Genomic DNA, 25,264 nt, shown 5'->3' on the forward strand with positions numbered 1-25,264 from the left:
ATATTCACGACTTTCATTTTCAAACAGTTGTGGCATATTTTGATCATATTTTGGTTGATTGATTGATCAAAATAAATTGGACAAAGACAAGACAATACTTTTTATAAAAGGTTCTTAATTCTGTATAAGAATTGCTGTACTTAGTGAGTCTTCAATTGAGGATGTGGGTAAAAGTATTGTATGTTGGTTTGGAAAATAGTTTCTCAATTAGAGATCCCGGTTTATATAGAATAAAATAAAACTGTGCTTTGGATGCACTTAATTTATCCTAGCCAAAATGCACAAAAGTTGACCTGTACTGTATTTATGGTTAGCAGGTATTGTAGCTTTGGCAGACATATTTGTAACAGACTACATTCTATTTGCTGGCTGAATTTCCTAGTAGACATTTTAAATCTGGAAGTGAGAATTAATATTTTATAGTAGAGATCTCTGGTATTTACAAAGTATATTACCATGGGTAACAAATCAGATGAGAAATCAATACTGAATAAAATTAAGTTGGCAGCTTACTTGTGGTTAAATCAGTTCCTCCTTCTCATATTTATGATGATGCCCCAGAACTATAAACATAAAGTGTATCACGTTTATTTAAAAGTTGTTATCTGTCACGCTATGTCATATAAATACAAACATTTGGATTTAGGAACATATTAAGTGAAGGAATAAATGATGGATTATTTTTGATGTGAACTGAATAACTATCATACTTTGGCATTGGCATCCTTGAGGGAGTAGGTCCAATAGCTCAATAATCAGATTCTTTTCCATCAGAATCTCAACTGTAATTGTTCACAAAGGAAATGACCAGAAGTTCAGATCCAAGATTGAAAAAATTCTTCTTGGGAACAGATGATGTGATAACTTAGTAAGCCAGAGCAAAGACGTTTACAAGGAGTACAAAGAATCTCCAGAAAATATCTTCCAGTGCAAGAACTAATGGAAGAGTAGTAAAATTGGTTACCAACATGTGATGGAAAGAATAAGAAATCCAGATAGGAACATAAAAAACTAGTTCCCACTCTACTACATATTAATCATATATTGTCGTTCATTCACGGGGTGGCTAATGTCTAAAACCTCTTTTCATTTGTTGCAACTGTTTAAAGAATCACTGTTCAGAAGAAGGCGAGTGCTGAAAAAAATTAAGTCTGGGTCTAGGATAGGGCAAGAAGAACCCCTTGGAGAAAGTTTAATGCAAGCTGGTATATAGATAGTAGAGGGTGGCCTAATCTCATTTTCTTTCCTTCCTAAGAAACTTTACAGCATCTTTTCATGTACAGACACAAATATAAACACATACATACTTACATAAACAAATATACATATGACACTATGATCAAAATCAAAGTCCCCAAATATTGGTCCAAAAAAGCACATTTATAAGGGTGATAAGTTGATTGCCATGAGAGCAAAACATCAATATTTCTATGGCATAAGACAGTCTAAAGATACTGTTCTCTATTGTTCTTAAGTCATTCCTTCTTATCTTCTCCCTGGAAAAAGAGGCATTTTACTTTTATTTGTATTTAAGGAACTCCACGAGGAAAAGGGCAGACGTCATCTTCCCCTGAAGATATGTTGCCTTCTAGTACTGTTGAACCACCTACAATCAAACCTGGGTCAAGTGAATGGGTTTACTGTGATGATCCAGTACCCCAAGTAAGCTGTCCAGAAACAGCAGTTTATGATTATCATTTCCTTTCTTTTCCTTTCCTTTCCTTTCCTTCCTTCTTTCCTTCCTTCTCTTGCAAAGTTCAGTGATCAGAAATATGTTTTGTGATCCAAATCCACATCCAGATTAGGCAACGTGTCTAAGGATTCTATGTAGTTACCATACATCTAGAGGACAATTGGATCAAACTGGAGAAATTAGCTTCATTTTGTCTTTTTTTATTATTTTGAAAGAAATCTCTGCCATATTTATACAATACTAGGTTGATATGTGATTCTTCAGATCCTCACCCTTACATTCAGCAACTAGCTAAGAATGGCTCTTACCATCTATCTTGCTAGTTCAACGTGAAGACATGAGGGGTGAAATGTTACATTAAAAAAACTTGAGAAAAGTGAGTTTTTAATATTTATTTTTCAATATTTGTCTTCTGCTGTTCCAAGGAAATCTGATTCTGTCAGCACTGTCTAATGACAGCATTAAGACATAGTTTATGCTCAGTAATAGTAATTAACTCAAATAGCTAGATTCACACACCACTGTAAACTTTAAAACCGCAACTGCTTTGTTCATATAACTTAGACAGAACTGCCACCATTTCATTTTCTCTGATTTTGGTGTGGAAAGGTTTCCAAGACTAGAGAATTTTAGGCTGTTTAGTGTGAGACACAATCTATATTCTATTTTTACACACTTCCTGTTTGGTATACTGTAGCTACCTATACAGCAAACTTGACCCAGCACTCTAGTCAAGAAAAATAAAAATCAGTGCAGTAAAATAAATAAACTTGATAGCAGGGCAATTATTGCCTGGATTTATCTAGCATGTGAGAATGAGTAAGAAGAAACTTTCTTATCAGAAAGTTTTCCATATAGACCAATAGGACTTGGCTGATACATAACCTGAGGCTACATATGACATGCTCTTCTTTTCCTTAACATTTAAGATAGGCAATGTATAGATAAATACATGTGAATCCTGTATTTTTACAACTTAACAGGAAATAGCAGAATTCCTAGTTCCTTATTGGGAAACAATAGAGAGATCATATATCAATAGCACCAAAGCAACCCTTCGATGCCTCAGACATGAGCAACATGTTATCATTCATTACCTGTCAGACATAAGGTGAGTGTTGGGACTGCTGGGTTCAACTTCCTCATGTCTCTTTTTCTGCTGTCTTCCAACCTCCTGGATGGATCTTTCATTTCACTGTCCACAGAAACCATTTCAAGGACTATTTGAAGCGTCCAGACCACAAGCAGGAATTTGTGACTCAGTGGCAAATGGATTATAATTCAGTGTCTGATGATTTATGGGATGATGACGAAACAAAAGAAGAACTACATCAAAGAGTTACCGTAAGAATTAACTAAAAGTAGGAGATGGTTTACTAATTCATAGCAAGTTGGTTTTGTTTCTTATCAAGATGAATGTGGCATTGTAGGGAAATATACCTCGAGGCTTCATTTCTAAACAGCTTCCACTGAAATAAACTAGTGCCAGAAAATACTTTGCATTGTTTTTACCAATTCTCACTCCATGAAAGACAATTGGTTTATCTTTTTTTCCCCAAAGACATTCTTGTAAAAGAAAAAAAAACTTGGGAAAGGGTTTGAAAAAATATGGAGCATCTTTAAATTATAAGGTTGTGTTGAAGTAGACGTGAACATACAGGTAGTCCTTGATTTAAGACTACCATTGAGCCACCAATTTTTTTGTGCTAAGTGAGACATTTTATTACCTTTCTTGCCACAGTTGTTACGTGAACCACTGCAGTTGTTAGTAACACAGTTGCTAAGGGAATCTGGTTTCCCCATTGACTTTGCTTATCAAAAGGTTACAAAAGATGATCACACGATACTGGATCAGTGCAGCCGTCATTAATCTGACTCAGTTGCCAAGCATCTAAATTTTGATCACATGACTCTGAGGATGCTGCAACAGTTTTAAGTGTGAAAAATGGTCATAAGTTACTTTTTTCAATGCTGTTGTAACTGCAAACGTTTCACTAAATGAACTGTTGTAAATTAAGGATTAATTTCACTACAGATAGATATCAAGGCTTAAGCATTATGTTTTAAAACACAGCTTTCTGACTTTACCTAGTGACTGTCCCCCATTTATTCCACAGAATAAATATATTTTGGTGATGAGATTAGTTAACCGATCAATGAATTCTATGGTTCATTGAACATAGGATTATTTGTTTGCCACCAATGTACTCTTAAATGTGCCAGTGAGCTTGGTTTCCTCAATGTAAGACAGAAAACTCTACTAGGTTCTCAGTTCATGGTATCTAGCGAGAATCTAAAGATGAAAGGACTAAAAACTGGCTTATCTCTAAAAACACATGGTAAACGTGGCCACTGACCACAACACCTGCTTAGGTTACTGGGAATGACAAGTTTATGGTCTCACCTATCCAAGCAGCTTTGCGAGTCAGATAAAAGAGGGAAAGGAACAGAAACTTTGTCTTTAAAAAAGCAGTGCTTAAAGCCTCATTGAGGCAATAATTTTCCACACTGCGGTAGAAAGTGGGAGTTTTTTTTAAAAAACAGTCTCTTTTTTAATCCATCATAAATTACTGAGATATAAGCAGTGAAGTCACATCCTTTCCTATTTCATTGAAAAAACTAAACAGTAAAAACATGTCCTCAAATGATGCATGCAAACATGTAAACAGATTAGCAATATAATACTTTCAGTGTACCCTGAAAGTTTTTTTTTTAAAGTAAAGTATGTTTTGGTATAATAGAATAAATTAACATAATGTCAGTTTATGGAAATGTTTGCTTCAATGTTACCTTTATTTTCTTCATGATTTTAATATTAAATTGTACAAATATAACTCATGAAAGAAAAGCTATTCAAGCATTTTTCTAGAACAGAAAACATCTATAGTTTAGTTCTGGGAGAGGGTTGTTCTTGTTGTTTTGCCTAATAACTAGAATTGTTGTTGAAAATTAATCAAAGTGTGATTTCCTCCAATTTGATCTATTTTACTTCTTTAAAAAGAGAGAAATGTTTTAAATTGCAAGCAACGGAGATTTCTACTAAGCATTTTATAAAACAAATGGCACAGAGAAGCAGCACCTTACAATGAGAAAAAACATTAGCCACCAACATATTCTATAGCCTTGGACTGTGTAAGTTAAGAATAGTAGTTCTTTTTCCAGATGTTCTGCATTTTCATTTCCACAATCCCTTACTATTGGCTCTATTGGCTGCTTGAAGAGCTGGAAATCAACATGTTTCTTTGCCCTGTGTGATGTATGGCCCGAGGTGTTTGCCATAAAACTGGTATAAAAAACCAATAACAACCATATATAATCTGATTTCTTGCCCATTAGGGAGGCTTTCAATGATGAAAACTTCCCTAGAAAGAATCCAATTCACATTCACAATTAACCTTTGTATCTGATGAATGTTCCATGCTTCTGTAAAGGATACCAGATCCACCTGATAGTATTGGTAGCTTTTGTCTCCCACCAGTGCCCCCCCCCCTCCCCGGCCAAAAAATGTCCCATCTAATCCTTTATTTTTTCAGACAGCAACCATTCTGGCAAAAAGAGATTGTAGATAGTGCAAACTCTATGAATAGTGTGTCTTCTCTGTGCCATTCTACATGAAGAAAATCTGCTTTAGATTTTGTAACAATAAGATTTTGGGTATTCAGGGGTGGGTTCTGGCTGATGCTACTGCCGGTTCGCTCAGAGACGCACTGCATGTTTGTGCGTGCTTGATATGCACTACATGTGCATGCGCAATAGTAAAAAATTACTTCTGCACATGCACAGAAGCAAAAAACAAGATGGCACCGCCTATAGTGCCATTGAAAGAACCAGTTCAGGGGTGTGGCAGGCCGAATTACCGGATGGAACCCACCTCTGGTTGTATTGAAACCATGAAAATATTATCAGTTTTTGTATGGTTTGGTACATATAAGGCAGGGATAAATGATATTTTAGGCTCAGAACCATATTTGATCACTAAATTGAATGTAAACATAAACGTTTAATTTGATGGATTGAATATAGTTTGTGTCTATTGTCTGCAAATTTTCACTCCTTAAGTCACCTTTAAAATTGCACTTTGATTATAACTGAAGTGATCCTTAGTCCCAGTATGTGTGAAAGTGGGAACTCTAGCAGCTGATATCTGAAGTGGAACTGTATTTAGCTAGTTTATGGGGAGCGGGGCGGGGGGGGGAGGATTGGGATGGAACATTTTGAACGTTTCAGAACATTATTGGTTTTAAAAAAATCTTTTTTAGGATTTAAGAGATCGCTTGTGGGATATCTGTGAGAACAGGAGAGAAGAAGCTGAGCAGGAACGTTGTGATATTATGAACGATGGCTGGTTGCCCGACCGAATTGGGCTTCTGATGAACCACATTTTTTCTCTTATGCAGGTCTGGAATATGATAAAAGGAGCTTTGCATTTTCATGTGTTATGAATTTTTGGCTGAAACGAGGAATAACTAGATTATTAGAAAAATAGCCAATATAATTAATAATTCTCTGCTATTCAAATGTATAGGGTTCAACATTTTGTGCTATTTATTGCTTGGAGTGTTATTAAATAACAGTTCTATAATCCAGTTGCAATGGAACCCTATGGCTGCAGAAATAGAACATGAATGTTCAAAACTACATTACAGCATGGATGTCACATTCACGTTGTATAGCACAGTCCACTGGGTACCAATTCACATTTCTCACTACAATATTTATTGGGTCTTCAAAAAGTCACATGAAACCCTGGTGTTTGTAAACTTTTAAATTGTTGATAGAGTCTTAGCTTTGTGTGACTGGGGTAGCTTTGCCTGTCCAAACAGGAATCCACAGTGCAAGTCTGGCCATTGGTAACAGCTCCAAACCAATGACCAGTATGGTGGAGAACTATGTTAAGACACCAACACACACACACACACACACACACAAGCACACCACCACCACCAGTCTACTCTTAATCTCCTGTTCCATTTTTCCAAACATATGAATCCTTAAAGGTGAAAGTCTTCTCTCTAGGCCACTGGACAGATACAGTGAAGTGGAAAAACATAACATCATAATTGCAAAGAGCCACATAGACTATTAAATTTAACCCGCTGCCTATCTCCCAACAAATATCTGTCCAGCTTTTGTTTGAAGTCATCCAAACAAGATAAACCCAATATTCATTAAGTGTATCTCAAAAGAATCAGATTCAAGGTTCTTCATGGCCCTGATTCATACAAACAGTAACAGGAATCCTTCTTGGAGACTGAGCTTAGGGTTGACATCATTATTTGTAGGCTCATAAGGGATCCTGAATGAGGTACATAGGAGGAATATCAGATAGAAATGCAACAAATTACCAAAAAAGAGGTTACCATGGGTAGCATTAGGATAGATAATATTTTTATTCTGTATCTTGTTCAATCCCAAGACCCCTGAACTGGCAGAAGCTAGAGGAGATCTGGTACAGATTTAAGAAGTTTAAGCTGAAACCTTTGACCTGATCATTGTCCTACTCAACTGGATTGTTTATTGTTGTGGTTCCTCTCTCTTTCTGTCTCTGTTTCCCCCTTTTGAGATTGTGGCTTTGTGAATTTTCCCATGAATACATGGCACTGTTTTTACTTTTCAGTTATATATTTAGCGGCTTTTAGTCTAATAATAAATCAAAAGGATGACAGGTGCATAAAGTTTTGTTTCAGATGTACAGATTCTCTGAACCTAGCAAATTGTACTTGACATTATTTTTCTTGTTGGATTTAAGCATAATTGTAGAATGAAACTAAAATGCTAATTGAAGAATTATTGAGTGAAAATTATCATTTAGGCCCAAACTAGATGGTTTTGGACAATTACTCATATTTTTGCTCTATTCTGTAGAATCTATAGACAGACAAGACTATTATTACTTGTTCAACATACCATGGTTTAGTGTTACATTCACTGCATCTTCAGCAATGCTAAATTAATTAATAATCATATCTGCTATTTCCAAATATATAGTACACATTTGTTAAAACATTTGATCAAACCTTCATGGTTAATGTTGGAGTACAATCATATTTTAAGATAAAGAGAGAGAAACAACACATACAGATAATTAATGATGCATACAATCTTATGACTGTTCTCTTAATTGTGATTTTTAAAATATGTTCAGCTTGTGTCAGGTCTGTTGGCTTAGCTACAGTATTATAAATCTCCAACAGGAATAATAGTATTATTAATGGATGCTTAATTAACATATAGTTAAAACTCATAGTCCTTTAACATTATTAATTCCTAGCTCAAATGTACAAAATTGGGCACTAGCTCCTTTGTTCCAAAACATTGGAACCCCAATTGTAAAGATGAGAAGGGATTCTTTTAAGAATAGTTTTCTAACAACAGTATAGATGTTGTAAAATTGTCGTGCATTTTCAGAGGGATAAGAGGATTAATTTTTTTGTTTTCTTTGGACATCATAAAGGATGAAATGGACCGTTTCCAAGATACCAAAAAACTTCTAAGTGATTATTATAGAGCAATGGAAGGCAAAATTCCAACAGACACCAGCTCTGACTTTTCCAGAATACCCTTAATAGATGTGATGGAAAGAAAGCTATCTATGGAAGAGTCCAAGATGAAAATGTATGATAAAAATGGGAGAACTGCAGCAATTACTAAATAAATATATTTGTGTTGGAGTACATATAAATAGGAGAAAGAATACTTGTATGAATGTACTACCGTTATATATTCATAACTGGTATGAAACATGAGCTTTAAAAAGGTGTATATGTGTTTGATACAAAACATCTCTATGTGAGGCCCTAGAAAACCAGGGCCAGTCAAATAACACAAAAATAGCTAAATGAGAATGGAATGGTCTGAAACCCAAAGCAGCCTCCTTGAAGAGTGGCCACAGGGACTATCCAACAATTGTTAGTAAATTGTAATTTTCAGTGAGACAGGAAAATGGTGAAATATGTGATTGGAGATATATTAATAAGTATTAAATAATTAATAGCAATAGCACTTAAATGTATATACCATTTCACAGTGCTTTACAGCCCTCTCTGGGCAATTTACAATGTCAGTCTATTGCCCCCAACAATCTGGGTTCTCATTTTACCAACCTTGGAAGGATGGAATTGAATTGAATTGAATTTATTTAGCTTGTATGCCGCCCTACTCTCGGAAGACTGAGTCAATCTTGAACGGTCAGAATTGAACTCCTGGCAGTTGGCAGAATTATCCTGCAATACTGAATTCTAACCATTGCACCACCATGGCTCTTACATTTATGGTTAATAATTAAGTTAATTGTAATTAACTAATTATTATTTATTAATTATTAACATAAGAGCATGGTGTCTCAAGTGGCTGGAACTCTGGGCAGGAGGTTGGCAAGTTCGCATTCGAGATGTGACAGCTGCCGTGGGGCGGGATTGAGCTGTTATCCTTAACTCTAGCTCCTGCTAGGAACATGGAAGGAGCCCCCAACTGGACATCCCCAAGGCAACAGTGATGTCACTTCCACCCGGAAACACCTCAGAGCTTTTGACATGAATACAAAAAAAATCATTAACATTAACTTATTAACTAACTTTCCATTAAATTAGATTATTAAAGCAAAATGATATGCAATAAAATTTATTTTGCTTCTGATTCCACCCATTACATTTTGGACTGCAGCCACTCCAAAAGCACTCAAAGGAACGAGCATCAAAAAATAAGAGCCACAACCTCATGATCCAAATCATACTCCTTAATTACATATGTCACATGTACACTGTTAAATATGTGTGGGAAGAAAGTATTGTGGTAGCAAAGTGTGAGAGATGTAAATTAGATAAAGATATGTATTTTATGTTTCTCTAATTAGTAAACATATATCCCCTATAACTGGGAATTTGCCACACCTGGCATTTCAGGGGCGGGCAGAAGAGGGAAGGGAAATACAAAATAAAAGCAATACACTTAAGTAGGTATTAAACTGAATTAAAACAGCATAAAACAATATGAAAATGAGTTTTCAAGAACGCTTCATCAAGCAAAGTGATACAAGAAACTAGAAAACTCAAAAATCAATTTATGCACTAAATGTCCTAAGCATGATGGGAGAACTTGCAACTTGTGATTCACTCTTGGGCACCATTGCAAGTGTAACCAACCCAAATGTCAGCCATACTTTTGAAGCTTGTGCTACATTTTCTGTTAAAATCTGTAAACCTGTAGAAATATAGTCAATACATTAAAAATAGAGCATCTGGGGAAGCAGGACTTACTTATCTCTTTCCTCCCCTTTCTTTAAGAATTCCTATGATTGCTCACAGATCTCCTTCACCAGAAGTTAACAGAGAAAGGATCAAATTGATTCCAGTTAAGATCAAGGAGGATCTGTTTTCAGAAAGTGTAATATTTAATTTCAGCCCAGATGAGAAACTGCTCACAGAGACATGGCATTATATTACAACAGCTATATCTTCCATGGTAGGTAAAGCCTTTATTTAAAGAGACGGGTCATAGATGTCTGGGGATAAAAGAGAGAAACAAAATGTGTGCATGATGTTGGAACTCTGGAACCAGGTCCCCAATTCTTTTTAGGGGATCCACCATAACTTCATATAGTTCCTATGTCAGGATTCCAACTGACGAACCCAAATAAGCAAGCACTGCTGAGACGATCCAATCTCTTTTTTGCAAAGATTTATTGAGTACATCATTTCAGCACAGACTGAAAGCAAAACCAGCTCTACTTAATTCCTGTGGTTTTTGCATAGTTAGATAATAGTTTCTTCCTACCCTCATTAGTACAGGTCATGTTGTCCAATTAGATGTCTAGGAAACTGTTGAAGTCTTTGTCGACAATCTGGTTAGATGATCTTGGTTCCCATGGGACAATTCCTTCTTGTCACCTGGAACTGGCATTCCAAACCTGGTCTTCCCCACAACCTCCGGTTCAATGGCAAGCTGAGAAGTGAAAACGGCAGCAACAGCATAAGCATGCTTCTAACTTGATATGCTAAATGCTTGTCAATCAGAAGTTCAGCGGTTCAAATCCCTAGTGCCATGTAACGGGGTGAGTTCCCGTTTCTTGTCCCAGCTTTTGCCAACCTAGCAGTTCAAAAGCACATGAAAAATGTAAGTAGAAAAATAAGAACCACCTTGATGGGAAGGTAACAGCGCTCTGTGCGTGTTCAATGTGGCCACATGACCATGGACACGTATTTGGACAGCACTGGCTCTTCGGCTTAGAAACAGAGATGAGCACCTCCCCTAGAGCCAGAAATGACTAGGACACATGTGCAGGGAACCTTAACCTTTACCTAACAATATTCTTGCTCAAAAAGCATCTTCACCACTGTTCTACTTTAATGCTTCTAAAATTTCTATTAATAAACGTTGGTATATAAAATTTTAGGTGAGTTCTGAAATTCAGTCAAAAGAAGCGGAAGAGGAGAAAGAGCGGCTTCTGGAGGAAATGAAGGAAAAAGAGCGCCTCAGATCTTCAATAGCAATTGCTGGCAAAGGTGGCAAGGAAGGAAAAGGGAAAGGAGGAAAAGGCGAAAAGGAAGGAAAAGGTGGAAAAGATGGGAAAGCGGTCAAAGCCAAGGACAGCAAAGACGATAAGAAAGGAAAAAAGAAAGGTAAACAAAGTTTAGTGACATATTGTGGTCCTATTCAGAGCAGGACCAGCAAACAGATACTTAGAAGAGTAAGAAAAACACCTTGTCCACACCATCCTAAAACTTCTCCGCATCTTCCAGATGTAATGGAAACAAAACTCCAGCATTCTTAGGTTGTACTTCCAGGGAACATTCAAAAGAGCCAGGTTGAGGAGGAATGGTCTAGTTAAGACAACACCAAAAGACATTTTTATGGAACTTGGGAAAGAGTTTCCTCCTTTTCCCCAAAACTCAGAAAGAGTTTGGGTTAGGTTTTTTTTTGTCCTGAAACTTGCTAGGATCCAGGAGAATATTTACTCTAGGGAAGAAGCACACACAGACTAAAAACATCTGGTTGCAAATATATGCTCAGAATTTTTTCAGGGAGGATGATTGCTTTATTTGGGTTCATTGCTGCAGATCTAACTCATAGAACATAGAACAACAGAGCTGAAAGGAACCTTGGAGGTCTTCTAGTCTAACCGCCTGCTCAAGCAGGAGACCATTTCAGACAAATGGTTGTCCAGTCTCTTCTTCAAATCCTCCAGTGATGGAGCACCTTCAACTTTTGAAGGCAAGTCAGGAAATTTCTCCTGCAGCAACACTAGGCAAACAACTCTTGATAAATGAGCAAAGTTCAGACTTTGTGTTTTATAAATATTTGAATGAAACTCCTTTTTTAGAACTGTCAGAGGTTCTCAAAGGGTAACAAGCAGATTTGAGAAGGACTGCGCTTATTCCTGCTCTGCTCAGATGGGAATGAACTTCACAGAGCTGTTGATGCTGAGCTGGGCTGTGCACAAGTTTCAGAAGGTGGGCCTGGCCTTTTGAAACTTGTGCACAGCCTGGCTAAATGCTATCCAAGATGACCTGGCCAGGTTCAGGGCCTTCTTGCCTAATCTTGTTTCCCACTTCCAGTCTTGAGGCGCCGTTCACTTGCAAACCTCCTAATATTTTGTGGTTGAGCACAAATGCAGTGCTTGAGCTATCTAGAGATGATCCATAGACTCAGTGCCAGAACCCAACATAATAAGTGGCCCCAGGAAAATGCCAGAAAGTTTTAAGTACACCAAACTGGACAATCACTACACAGCACTCTCATTTTGCCTTGACAATTTAAGCACTATCTTATCCATACACTCTTGAGCATGGTCCAACCATTTACAGGTAATCCTCGACTTACAGCAGTTCATTTAGTGACCATTTTAAGTTACAATGGAGCTGAAAAGGGTGACTTTTCCACACTATTTTTCACACCATTGCATGTTCCCATGGTCATGTGATCAAAATTCAGATGCTTGGCAACTGATTCATATTTATGACGGTTGCAGTGTCCTGGGAGAGGGGTCACGTGATCATCTTTTGTGACCTTCAGGTAAGCAAAATCAATGGGGAAGCCAGATTCACTTCACATCCCTTACTAACTTAGCAACTGCAGTGATTCACTTAACAACTGTGGCTAGAAAGCTTGTAAAATGGGGCAAAATTGACGTAACTACTGTCTCACTTAACAACGCAAATGTTGGGCTCAATTGTCGTAAATTGAGGACTACCTGTATTTATGGGGGAAACAAAGCATCACACAGTTTGAGAAATCCTATATTACTTTATTAGCTGTCTGTTAATACAAAGATAAAAGCTATTCAAACATTTTTACCTTCAGATTTTTTTACAATATTACTTTTTTCCTCCAGGAACACATACTCCATCTGCCACTGAACTAGTAGCTACTCCTTTATCCCCAGAGGAATTAAAGAAGCAAGAATTGAAGCTTAAATTGAAACAGGAATATTTTGCTGCACTGGAGCATGAAGGTATAATTTCTGCAAACACAATGGTTAAATATCTACCCGTTTAGGGCTGAGAAAATTAAATAAAACCCCAACATTTGTTTTGGATGTCAAAAGATGCTGTCTGAAAGACAACTGGGCTTTCTTGGGTTTTTTTTCCTTGAAAACATTTTGCTTCTCTAAGAAGTTTCTTCAGTTCTTGGATGAGAAGCAAAATATTTTCAAGGGAAAAAAACAAGAAAGTCCAGCACTTTTGGAACAACCATAACCTGGATGATTGAGAATCTCCGTAGACATTTGCCTTGGATATTAACTATGTTCGCTTGAACTTCTTGTAGATGTTCTGCTTAACCTTTTTTTTAGGTTCAGGTGTTGGTTAATGTGGTTTGGTTTATCCATAGTTTGTTGAATAACCCCAATTATCCATGTATTAGGCTTACCATATTTGTGAAAATCGCTTTCATTTATTACTTTAATTTTCTAAGAACAGAAACAAAATAAGGCCAAATTGTTCTTTGCTAGATTGAATCGTGCACCAAAAACAACAAAGAACATTACTTTGCAGCCAAAAGACTGGTGTAGCAGATAAAATTTATCTGTGATGTATTCATAAACCATGGTTAGTTCAAAACATAGTTTTATATTGTGAAACTATATTTATTAACGTAATCCATTACAAAACCATGTTTTAAGTATACATGTCGTTACAAGAGCCTTTTTTTTTGCAGAAATCCAACAGTGTTGATCAGGGACGTGCAGTCAGGGTAGGCAGGGGAGGCGGGGCCTCACCAGTGTCATGAGGAAAAGAAAAGAAAATTAAATTAAAAGGAAAAAGGCTAAGGTAGTTGCTGCCAGAATGACTCTGCTTAGTGCTTAGTGCTAACTGCAGGGGGAGGCGAGAGAACTACGGGCCTCCTTTGCATAAGGAATTTTTTGCCGCTTTGTCCCAGAGCTCCGGCAGGCTCGCCGAGGAGGAGCCCGGACAAGGCTGGAGCGAGAGCCGCGGAGGCGAAAGGCTGGCCACTCGGGGCTTGGAAGGGGGAGCGGAATGCGGATCCTCCACTCCCAGAAAGTCCAGGGGGGAAGCGTGGCTGGCCCCTTTCCTCTGGGGGCTGCTTGGAGACGGAACCGGGGCTGTGGAGACCAATGTTCCCTCTAATTTTTTTTCAGGGTGAGCGGAAAAGTATAGTGTTTGAGCGGCACAGTTTCATGCCTGAGCACCTAAGAGAGCAACAGTTTGAACTTCTGTCTCGTCTGCTGGACATTTGCGCAACATTCCAAGCGCCAAGCACCAATTGTGAGCAAGGTTTCAGCCTGATGAATGCCAGACATGAAAATGTGCTACTCAAACACTATACTTTTCCGCTCACCCTGGAAAAAAAAAGACTTCTGCTCAGCTTTTAGATCATTAGATTGGCTAGAGAGAGACATGGCACCAACAGGTCCTGGGTCCTGGCATTTTGCAGGCAACCTGTCCTCTCACATTCCTTTGGAATGCAACCCATCACATTTGAATTAGATTTTGCCAATTATCCTATTAAAAGATAATCCTATTATTCTAAAATATGACTAACTCGATATTAAAAATGTAAATATTTAATGCTGATAAATAATAGCAGTAATTGTTATTTAGTATGATTAAAATCAGTATTGATATATCAATATATCTATCAAAATTGACAATAAACACTAAAATAACAATACAAATATATAATGTGGAATATAAATGTAATAAATATAATATATAAATGCAACATAAATGTAATAAAATAATTCATGAAACTCTCCCCCTTTAAAGTAATAAGATCAATTAAATAGTCTAGCAAGTTTGGACAATATGCCATATGTTATGTTACTTAAGAATATATATGCCTCAGAATCAGATACAACATCCACATCATTTCCAACTGAGTCAATAAAATGATATGCCATGCCAAAACTATTTTAAATAAAGATATGAAATTAATCAAGTATTGCATTTATTTTTCAAAATGAATGTAGAATTTTTTTTATTATTTAAGTTTTGTACCCTATCTTTTCTAACTAACGTTAACTTTAAAAACATGTTACATCAGACTACAATACAAGTAATTAAATGAAGACTGTTTGTTGCTTTTATGGCTTATTCATTCACTGCTCCATCTTCAGTTTTTTTCACAGGGGGCAGGGCTTCCTTCCTTCCTTCCTTCCTTCCTTCCTTCCTTCCTTCCTTCCTTCCTTCCTTCCTTCCTTCCTTCCTTCCTTCCTTCCACTCCTTTGGCCACCAATTTTGACCCAATTCTCTCTCTCTCTCTCTCTCTCTCTCTCTCTCTCTCACACACACACACACACACACACACACACACACACGTGTTCTTTGGGGGGGGGTTGAATTACTCCGCCTCACTGCACAAAGTCGGCTCAGCATGTGTTCGGCCCCTGCTTACGCCGAATCAAATCTGCAGCCGGCGGGACCATTTCAAAGCCGCCAGTCCTCTTGCTCCTTCTCCTTCACTGGCAAAGCAGCGGCGGTGGTGCCTCCCCCTCCGCTCAGAGCACCTCAGCTGGGCTCTGGGTTATCCCTGCCATCGCCTCCACCTCCGCCGCTTTCCTACTAGCTCCCGCGGCCTCAAAAGCACGGCAGAGGAGGAAGGGGGAGGGATAACGCGGGAGCCAGCTCAGGTGCTCCGCGTGGAGAGAGAGGCACCACTGCCACGGGCGGCTCATCAAAACAAGTCTGGGGAGGTCCTTTGCAGGCGGCCAGTTCTAGCCGCCTGCAAAGGACTTCCCCACGTTTGCTTTGGTAGAAAGCTCTGCGCGGCAGTTAGAAATCTCTGCGCGGGGGTTTCTAGTCACGTGCGCGGCCGCACAGGCGCGCACCTTAGAGGGAACAGTGGTGGAGACTTGCCCACAGCCGGCTTCTCTGGAGCGGAGGGGGGGAGACAATAGAAGCAGAGCTGAGCCTCTTGCCGCTGTGGGCCTGACTTGTGGAGTGCAAAAAGGGGAGGGGGCCTCTTGGAACACCCTCCCACCTCTCTTCACCTTTCACCTCCATGGCTCTCGCTCCAGCCTGGGCAGGAACCGGCGCTCTTCTGCTGCGGGCGGGACGTACCCCTGGTGGCTTGCGGCTCTGGCGCCTGCAAGGTAGAAGTGTTTGCCCTGCGGGGCAGGCAAAAGCCGAAAGAAAGTGCCCCATTGCTTCTGTCTGACATAGAGGCGCCCTGCACCCTGCAGCTGCGTCGGACATAGTTGCAGGGTGTGGGACGCCTCTATTTCGGACATAGCTGCTGGGGGGGGGGGCAAAAGCCACTTTCTTTCTTTTTGCCTCACCAGCCATAAGCTTCACCGCACGTCACTGGTGTTGATACAGGTAGTCCTCAAATGAGCCCCACATTTCTGTTGCTAAGGTAACAGAAGTAATTCTCCTCCCATTTTAAGACTTTCTTACCATGGTTGCTAGGTGAATCACTGCAATTCTTAAGTTAGTAACATAATTGTGAATCTGGCTTCCCCATTGACTTCACTTATCAGAAGGTCACAAAAGGTGATCACATGATCCCAGGACACTGGTATCATCATAAATATGAGTCAGTTGCCAATTATCTGAGTTTTGATCACATAAGCAGGGGATGCTGCAATGGTTATAACAGTCATAAGTTACTTTTTCCATGCTGTTGTAACTTCAAACAATCACTAAACAAACTGTTGTAAGTCAAGGACTACCTGTATACAGAATTAATTGCTCTGTTTCCTACATAATGCTTAATCTAATGAATGTTAGACCTTCAAAAATGATGAATGTGTTTGGATTTATGCTAACTACAAGCCATTTTTAAAATAGCGGAGGCTGCAAAATCTCGTCTTGAGCTGTTAAAAGTTAAAGGATTAGCTTTCCTGGAGGATCTACAATCAAAGGCAGAAGAAACATACAGGAATATGGAAAAATGGCTTGGCGAGAGATATCTTGCTGAAATGTCTAGGTAATAAATTGTTAAGAATGAAATAATATTATGTTCCAATAGAGGAAATGAGGTAAAAATCATTTAAGTTCAAGTAAAAGCTTGAATACATAAGATGCAGAAATTCTGCATTATCTTTAATAGACAAGCTACAGTTGTGTTTCTATAATTCTGGTAACAGCAAATTGTGAGTAATAGTTTACATCTTGGGTGTGTATATGTAGTTAAGTACTGGTTGCATGAATTATAGTTTAAAAAGTAGCATTTATTGAAAGAAATGAAAAATATATGTTTTTTCTTACTGAACAGATGTGAATAGTTTTTTGAATGAGCCATGCAATTGTTTACCACTCTTTTATTCATTAAGCTTTCTATTAACGGCAGGAAATATCACTTTTTATTTATTCTTTCTGTGTGAAACCCCAACAAAACAAAATGAAGACAAGCTTTTGATCTCTATGCTTCTCTTGTATTTTGGCATATCTGAAAAACTAGTTTCGTGTGTGCTAATCCATAGGCTGAAATGCAATCTGGAGAGAATTATTAAGGTGGGAAATCCCAAACATTTTCTATCCATAATGTACTTGGAAATGTGAAGATATCATGACTTTGTGTCATTCCCATAGGATCTTTCCCAGTAAAATGAATATATTGCTACAAAGGTTTTTTCAAACATAGTTAAAAATTCACTCCAATTTCATAGGAAGAATAGAATAGAATAGAATAGAATAGAATAGAATAGAATAGAATAGAATAGAATAACAGAGTTGGAAGGGACCTTGGAGGTCTTCTAGTCCAACCCCCTGCTTAGGCAGAAAATCTTATACCATTTCAGAAAAATGGTTGTCCAATCTCTTCTTAAAAACTTCCAGGGTTGGAGCATACACAACTTCTGGAGGGAAATTGCACAAATGCCAATCAAATTGTGAGATTTGATTCAGCAAGAGACTTGTTTGGTTTTTCCAATAAAGGCATTTCAATAGCTGTTAGTTTCACATGTTCTAGAGAGCATACAATTATAGATTTTAATAGCATGCCTGGAGTTGAAGAATCACACTGGTTTTTCTAGGGACAAAGGCAGTAGAAAAATATCAATTGTCAGTAAAACTATTAATTTTAGATTTTGCCACGTTTTTCATTTTCAAGCATATGTATTGTTACAGTGTGGATAAATTAATTGGGGTTGCCCGGCATCGTATTGAAACTTCCTCCAGAATTCAGTTTGAGTTACTCCTGGAAGGAATAGATTTCTACGTAAATGGTGATATAAAAGTATTTGAGGATCCTTCTCTTCCACCTCGTCCCCCATCTGTGGAGACTGCTTCAAACAGTACACTCACTATTTCACAGCTTAGTACTCTTCATAAGCAGTTTCTGCAAGTGGCACCTAAAGGTAAGAAAATACTTTTTTCATATATTTATCATAGCATATTAATGACTGTTTGAGATTTAAAGTGATTGAAATATTATATTTGTGTCCATAGTATATAAGGGTGTTTCTACAAAGGTTAAAAACAGGACAAAATGTGGATTTGTTGTTTTAAATAAAACCTTTAGATTGCTTTATACATTAACAGTGCAAACCTACTTTTCTTCACTGCACTTTCCTGCTGTTGTTCCTCAATACATTTTTAACATATAGGTCCCTCAATAAAATTGACTTAGCTGTCCTTTTTATATTCCAATTATTATAGATGCTTGCATCCTTTTCCACGTACACCCAAAGGGTGTGTCTTTGTATTTTTTTAACTAAAAATATGTAGACGCTAGGTAACTCTGTCAAATAATGTTTTGTATCTCCGTTTAGACTCTTCAAATATACTATCTTCTACTCTCTTAATATTTCCATTGTCTTAATATTTAACGATATCATATCATAGTAATGTCATTGTGCCCTGACAATCCATACATTTTCTTTAAAATGAAGGACGTGTTTAATTCAAGATTCTGAAAAGATTCCAAAGAATTGCTTATAAAAGTTATAATATGTTTGCTAAATTATTTTAAATAGCAGGCATTTTTTCCTAAAATGATAATAAAAATGTACAAATGTATACTAAATAATAAAAAAGGAAAGAAGTTCATGTGACCATAGTTAATTTCTAATATTCATTCATACAAAATGTGAAAGCTTATCTAGGAGGCCCTTGCTCATTTAGAAACCATTAGATGTTACAATAATGTTAAGAAAAATAGTTTTGTGGCCAACCCTTACATTTACGATCGTTTCCCTCCTGTTTATGACCATATCTCATGGTCCTGTAATTGCTATTCAGGCACTTTGCAACAAGGTGCATTTACAGCTATCACAGCCTCCTACAATCACATGATCACCACTTGCATGCTTCTCAGTTGGCTTGTGGCAAGCAGAGTTAATGGAGAATGTAGAAATAAAATACCGTGTTTCCCCGAAAATACGACCTACTCAGGAAGTAAGTCCTAGCTTGATTTTTACACATGCACCCAATATAAGCCCTACCCCCCAAAATAAGGCCTATCCCCAAAATAAGGCCTAATTAATACCCTACCCACTCCAAGGTCCACAGGTAAAAAGCTAGGGTGGGGATGTGGGGGGGGGGTGGAGCTGATATACTACTTACCTTCAGATAGTTGCAGCCAGGCCTCGCAGACCTTGGCTCATTTCTTCTGCTGCAGTCGGCTTTCCAGAAAGCCTCTGTAGTTGATAACACAGCTCCAGAGCTCTGTTACTGGTTGCAGAGGCCTTCAGGAAAGCCTTGCTGGATGAAGAAATTCCTGGAGGCCTCTGATAGCGAAAAAGAAGCCAGGGAAACACACACAAGTAAGGTGAGTCAGTAGATGACATCCCCCCCCCTGAAAATAAAATCTGGTGCCTTTTTTGGTCGCAAAAATATATAAGACAGGGTCTTATTTTCAGGGAAACACAGGTAGTAAGTTGTCATAGGATGTTTTGTTTAACAATCAAAGTGATTTGCATAACAACCAAATGGAAGTGATGTCATAAGCCCAAAACAAGGATGTGATATTTCCATTTAGTGACCATGGCACATTGAGACAGAGTTGCCAGTCCCAATTGTTGCTAAGCGAGGACTACCTATAAACCTGATTATTCTTCTTTATAAAAGTATCCTTTCCAGGGATGGAGATGAAATTTATTGGTATGCTGTTTTTTAATGTTATTTTAGATAAGCCTACCTGGTTCAAATTCCTAAACAGATACTTGAACAGTAATACAATTTTCTGAACTTTCCCGAATAGTATGAAATAGGTTATAATGCCTGCTCTGCAAACAAATACAATAATGTGTGATTATGAAACAGTATATAGAAAATGGTTGCATTTTCACATGGACTTTTAAAGAATCAATATAAAAATAAGAAAAGACAAAATTAAGGTTACAAAAATAACATAGCAAGTTAAATCAAATTTGACACATCTCTTGTGATGAAAAATATTATATGTTGTTAGATATTGTTTGGATAACAGTATCCAGGGAGGGAGCAGGATGATGAAAGCAGCTTTCTACATTATAATAGAATCCACACCCCATTTTTACAGGCTTGCATTGCAATGACACAATAGTGCTTTTTTAATTTAGATGAAAGGAGGATGTTTCTGCAGATATCCTATGTTTAAATGCAGATGGCAGTACATGTTGTAGGGCTGTTCCCCTATAATATCTGAATTAAAAACAAGATTTCTATTAACATTTCTTACTTGAAGTATTCTATGTATTTGCTGACAATGTGTTTCAGAAGTATATATGTCTTTGTTGTATATATTTCTTCCCTGTTAATAGAAATAATAACAGGCTGTTCATATGACTATTATGAACTTCATAACATTAAACCTAATTCACTATACAGTATTTAAAAATCTTGGCATAATATGCATGGATTTAATTAAGCATTCCTATGAGTTTATTCCTACTGTAGAAAACACTCCTAAGATTTAATGGAAGCTTCAGACAACCACAGTGTGGCATATTATTTTGGATTTGTCTCCAATAGCTTCTTCTTAAAATAAAAGAAAGAAATAATTTTGAGCTGTTATGATTGTAAAATAAGGAATAAAAACATGTCAGCCAAAGTTGCTGAAATCAGTCAACAATACTGCTGAATATAGTTTCAGATTGTATTAACTTCTAAAAAGATTAAATATGAACATTTTATATTTTGCATAATTTTTTGGGAAGACAAGATTTCAGCTTCACATAGATAATCTAGTTAATACATAATTCAGTATATATCTTTGCACTAAATTTGGGTTATGGAAGAAAAAATGAAATTTTCAGATGCCTCACATTTATTGTTTTGTAACAAATACAGTAGTTGAACTTCTATAGTTTGGAATAATTAATAATTGTAGCTTAAAATAATAGTTATATTGCAATTGTGTTAAAACACTATAATGTTGTTATCATAAACATTATGAAATATTTATAGCCATAGCAGCACTGAAGCAACTTAAAAGCAAGAATGTAACTCCAGGCAGACAAAACTATTCAAAGAGTCGCCAGTTTCCAAACATCTGGATGTTGAAGTACACGTGGTTAAAATATGACAGTGACAAAGGCATCATGTACTGTGCTCTGTGTCGGAAACATAATGTAGACCTAGGGGAGAAGACGCACAATTTTTGCTCTGGGACTGATGATTTTATTCTTGAATTAGTTGATGACCACCATAATAGTGAAGCTCATGCATGGGCTTCCTGTATGGAAACAGCTAGTAGTTCTACCCCAGACTCAGATACCACTCAGCATGTGTTAAAGAACATGAGTAAAACAACATTGGGAAAAATTGAAAACCTCTTTAGAACATGCCATGCCATTGCCAAAACTGGACGCCCCTTCACAGACCTGGACTGGATAAGTGAACTGGATGATACGAAGAGGGTGAACATTGGTTCCATTTTCAGAAATGACAAAGCAGCAAGAATCTTTATTCATTTTATTGCTGAAGTGGAAAGAAGAGCCTTGAAAGAAAAATTAGAAAAATGCAAGTTCTTCTCTCTCATTAGCGATGGCATTACGGACAGTGGAACAACAGAAGCAGCCCTTGTATATATACAGTTTGCACATCAAGGGAAAATCCACTGCCAGATTGTTGGAATTCAGTCCATAGACATGTATGATGCCTTGACAGTGAAAAATGCCATTTTAAAAACCTTACAAACCAATCTGAAAGTCAATTTGCCAACCCACGACTGGGCAAGAAAACTGGTTGGCTTTGGCAGTGATGGTAGAGATGTTATGGTAGGAGAAAATGGAGTAGCTAGACTATTGAAGGACATCCAGCCATGTATTCAGAGCATTCATTGTCTTGTTCACCATCTTGAAATGGCCTACAAGATGGCATTGAGGAACACTCCACTATTCAATGTACTTACGGATCTATTAAAAAACTTGTACTGTTTTTATCATGACTCTCCAATGAATAAGAACAACCTTAAGCTAATTTGTGAAGCCTATAAAGTTACACCAGTGGTTCCTTCTCGAATTGGTGGTTCTCAATGGTTTCTTCGCTTACAGACAGCTCTTCAGATCCTTCTGAAAGGTTACCCAGCAATTGTCCTACACCTGAGTAAGGTAAATACTTTTTGAAACTATAGGATTTGAATAACAACTGAAAAACTAGAAGTTTTCTGTCAGTGTTTTAACACCTTGTTTTTTATGTTGAGTTCCAGATGGGACAAGAATCAGACTCCTCAAATCAACGAAAAGTCAAAGATCTCTTGAAGTTTCTTCTAAAAACAGACATAGTTAAATTTTCTCACTTCTTATTAGATGTCATTAATGTCATCAACATTCTGTCTCGTGTTGCCCACAATCAAAACACTTCCATTGCAGACGTGTTTGCTACGATTCAGTCAACATTGGAGATACTCCAAGTGTATCAAAAAAGGTTGGATATTAACAATTACTGCATATATGCGTGTCTGAACTGAAAAGAGAGAGTTTAATTGCTTAAGTATCATGTTTTTCCCCTCAGATCAGGGCCACGAGAACGTCTGGTAGAGACAATCACATGTTTTCATGGTTACCCTCTTGTGGGTGATGGAAATATTTCAGCAACCCGATTAGAATTATTAAGCAGTCTCTTGAATCAGCTGCGAGATTGTTTTTGTGATGCTAGTGAAGATGTTTTGATCGCAAGCGCCATTGGAAGCTTTAAGCTATGGCCAGACAAATTCAAACAAGGTACACAAAGCACCCTGCAGTGGCTAATAAATGACTCATTTGTGAACGATATGGACTGCTTTAATTAATACGATTGTTCTTATAGAATTTGGTGAGACGGGAGTATCTCTACTGATTCAGCATTATGAGCCTGTCCTAGAATGGGCCAAAGTGAAAGTGGATGAAATTGAAACGGAATGGAATATGCTAAAAGCAGAGCTATATAATAGGTAATAAGCCTGTTGTCTTAAATCCAAGTTTGTTTTACTGCTACACTAGCAAAAGGAACATGTTTAGTAATAAATGTTATCTTTTCTAGATATGAAAACGTCCGGAGCTTAACGTGGGATTTGGTAAACAGAGATTTTTTCCATAAATATCCAAACATTTTGGCCCTTATTGATCTTCTCTTGACACTGCCAGCAAGTTCCAGTGAAGCAGCACGAGGCTTTGGTCAAATGAAGCTGACAATGATGAGGCTGCGTTCAAAACTCATGTTTGAAAGCATGACGGATCTCATGGTCATTCAGCTGAATTCTCCTGAGATCAAAAATTTTGATCCCCAGAAAGCTGTTCAGTTGTGGAATATTTCTTGGCAAAGGAACAGAAAGTTACAAGCTAATCGGGGGGATCCTAGGGGGATCCCGGTTGGATTATCTCCTTGTGAGAATTCTGATTCTTCATCTGATTCCGAATGGGAAAGGGAAAGTTCATTTGGAAGCAACTAGTTGTGCAACATTATTTCTGTCTCAATTTCATGCAAAGGCATTGTTTCAACAAATAACTGTTTAGTAATCATTATCTCCTTCCCCCTCCAAAAAAAACACTCCAATTAAAAGCAAAGTGTGCAGTTGTGTACTTAAAGGAGCTGCAACGGACATTGTGTAGGGTTTAATGCATTTGCTAACTTTTGCATTTCAGACACAAAATATGTTTGTTGAGTGCTTTAGTAGCAGTTTTGACTTTTCCGCCTCATGAGACACACCACTTTCTAAAGTTGCTAATACAAATATATGTGAGAATGACGTTGAAGGGAGAGGGGAAGAGATACCTAAGAAATGATAAGACAGGAAAGGACAGTCCAGGGGAAGAAACTTAGAAGGAGTCTGCCCTGATTGATCAAGTGATTAAAAATGGCAGTGGGACCTTATGCCTTCAGACTTACAAGATTTTGTCAATGTAGCCTTAAAAGTAGAATTAGCTCAACTAGTTGCATTTCTTGTCTAGTTTACCTAGGGAGGCTGGCAAGAACCCATCCTTCCCAGGTTCAATGGACCATTTCAGATTTTCTTCATTTAGTTATTTTTTCAAAAAAATAGTTATAAGGTTGCAATCAAAACTATGGGGGACAACTATAAGAACGTCTCTACTTTTAGATTAATGTAGGGGACTTTGTGGTTGATTAAATTTGGGGAATCATACATTTGCATCAAATTGTTGATTACTACATATATTGTTGATATTTTTACTGGCAATATAAGAGAAATCCTGCCTCTCTAACTTTTTCCAACTCAATTTTGAGTCTGCCTCCATCACAACCTTATTGTTTTTTTCATGATTCTTAAGAATGAACTGCCCCAGGAAGAAGGCGGGGCTTAGCAGTGAGAAGACGGAGTTTCAGGCTATTCCTGAAATTCCCCTATTCCGAAGGAAATTGAACGGGTCGTTTCGGACCCAAGCTGTCCCGGAGAGACAGTGAAAGGTTGGAGGAGATCCAGTGACCTCAGAGACGTTCGCAAAGTCTCTGGGGGGCTTGGAATTTAACCTCCTTTGCCAGTTCCTTCTGGATTAGCTGTAAGCTAACTGAAACTGCAGGTTGCCCCTAAGAATGATGGAAGTGTTTTCAACTGGTAAGCTGATTTTATTACTCAAAGAGATACGGTCCGCATTAAAATTTAAGCTAATTGAAACCAAAGAACAGAAGAATCTAGCGGCGAATTGTTGTTTTTTTATGGGTTTATGGCCGGTGGTTATCCTATTTCTTAAATGTTTTGAATGCTATTTACATGGATAAAGGAAAGATTACTTTACTTCAACATTCCCTCTGA

The 25,264-nt window shown here is 37.6% G+C and overlaps 2 protein-coding genes across 4 annotated transcripts in view; both read left to right on the forward strand.

Annotated features, from left to right (window-relative positions):
• The window catches only part of SPEF2 (sperm flagellar and cilia associated 2), a 124,601-nt gene that overhangs the window by 63,395 nt on the left and 35,942 nt on the right, over positions 1-25,264 (forward strand). For all 3 annotated transcript variants that reach the window (XM_087715402.1, XM_087715404.1, XM_087715403.1), the window contains exons 21-30: positions 1,535-1,662; positions 2,677-2,804; positions 2,899-3,037; positions 5,953-6,090; positions 8,148-8,308; positions 9,976-10,153; positions 11,085-11,310; positions 13,023-13,142; positions 16,939-17,077; positions 18,220-18,449. In XM_087715402.1, coding sequence (XP_087571528.1) covers positions 1,535-1,662; positions 2,677-2,804; positions 2,899-3,037; positions 5,953-6,090; positions 8,148-8,308; positions 9,976-10,153; positions 11,085-11,310; positions 13,023-13,142; positions 16,939-17,077; positions 18,220-18,449 — 1,587 coding nt within the window. The remainder of the gene's footprint in view (positions 1-1,534; positions 1,663-2,676; positions 2,805-2,898; positions 3,038-5,952; positions 6,091-8,147; positions 8,309-9,975; positions 10,154-11,084; positions 11,311-13,022; positions 13,143-16,938; positions 17,078-18,219; positions 18,450-25,264) is intronic.
• LOC148045297 (zinc finger protein 862-like) lies at positions 21,570-24,787 on the forward strand. The gene is made up of 5 exons (XM_087715174.1): positions 21,570-22,625; positions 22,724-22,927; positions 23,009-23,237; positions 23,323-23,446; positions 23,536-24,787. Exons 1-5 carry the CDS (start codon positions 21,570-21,572, stop codon positions 23,942-23,944), a joined length of 2,022 nt encoding a protein of 673 aa, XP_087571300.1. The 3' UTR covers positions 23,945-24,787.

Source organism: Thamnophis sirtalis, unplaced genomic scaffold, assembly GCF_051295495.1.
Source record: "Thamnophis sirtalis isolate CommonGarterSnake01/CBP01778 unplaced genomic scaffold, rThaSir2_p1.2 scaffold_5, whole genome shotgun sequence".
In the NCBI taxonomy this organism is placed as follows: Eukaryota; Metazoa; Chordata; class Lepidosauria; order Squamata; family Natricidae; genus Thamnophis; species Thamnophis sirtalis.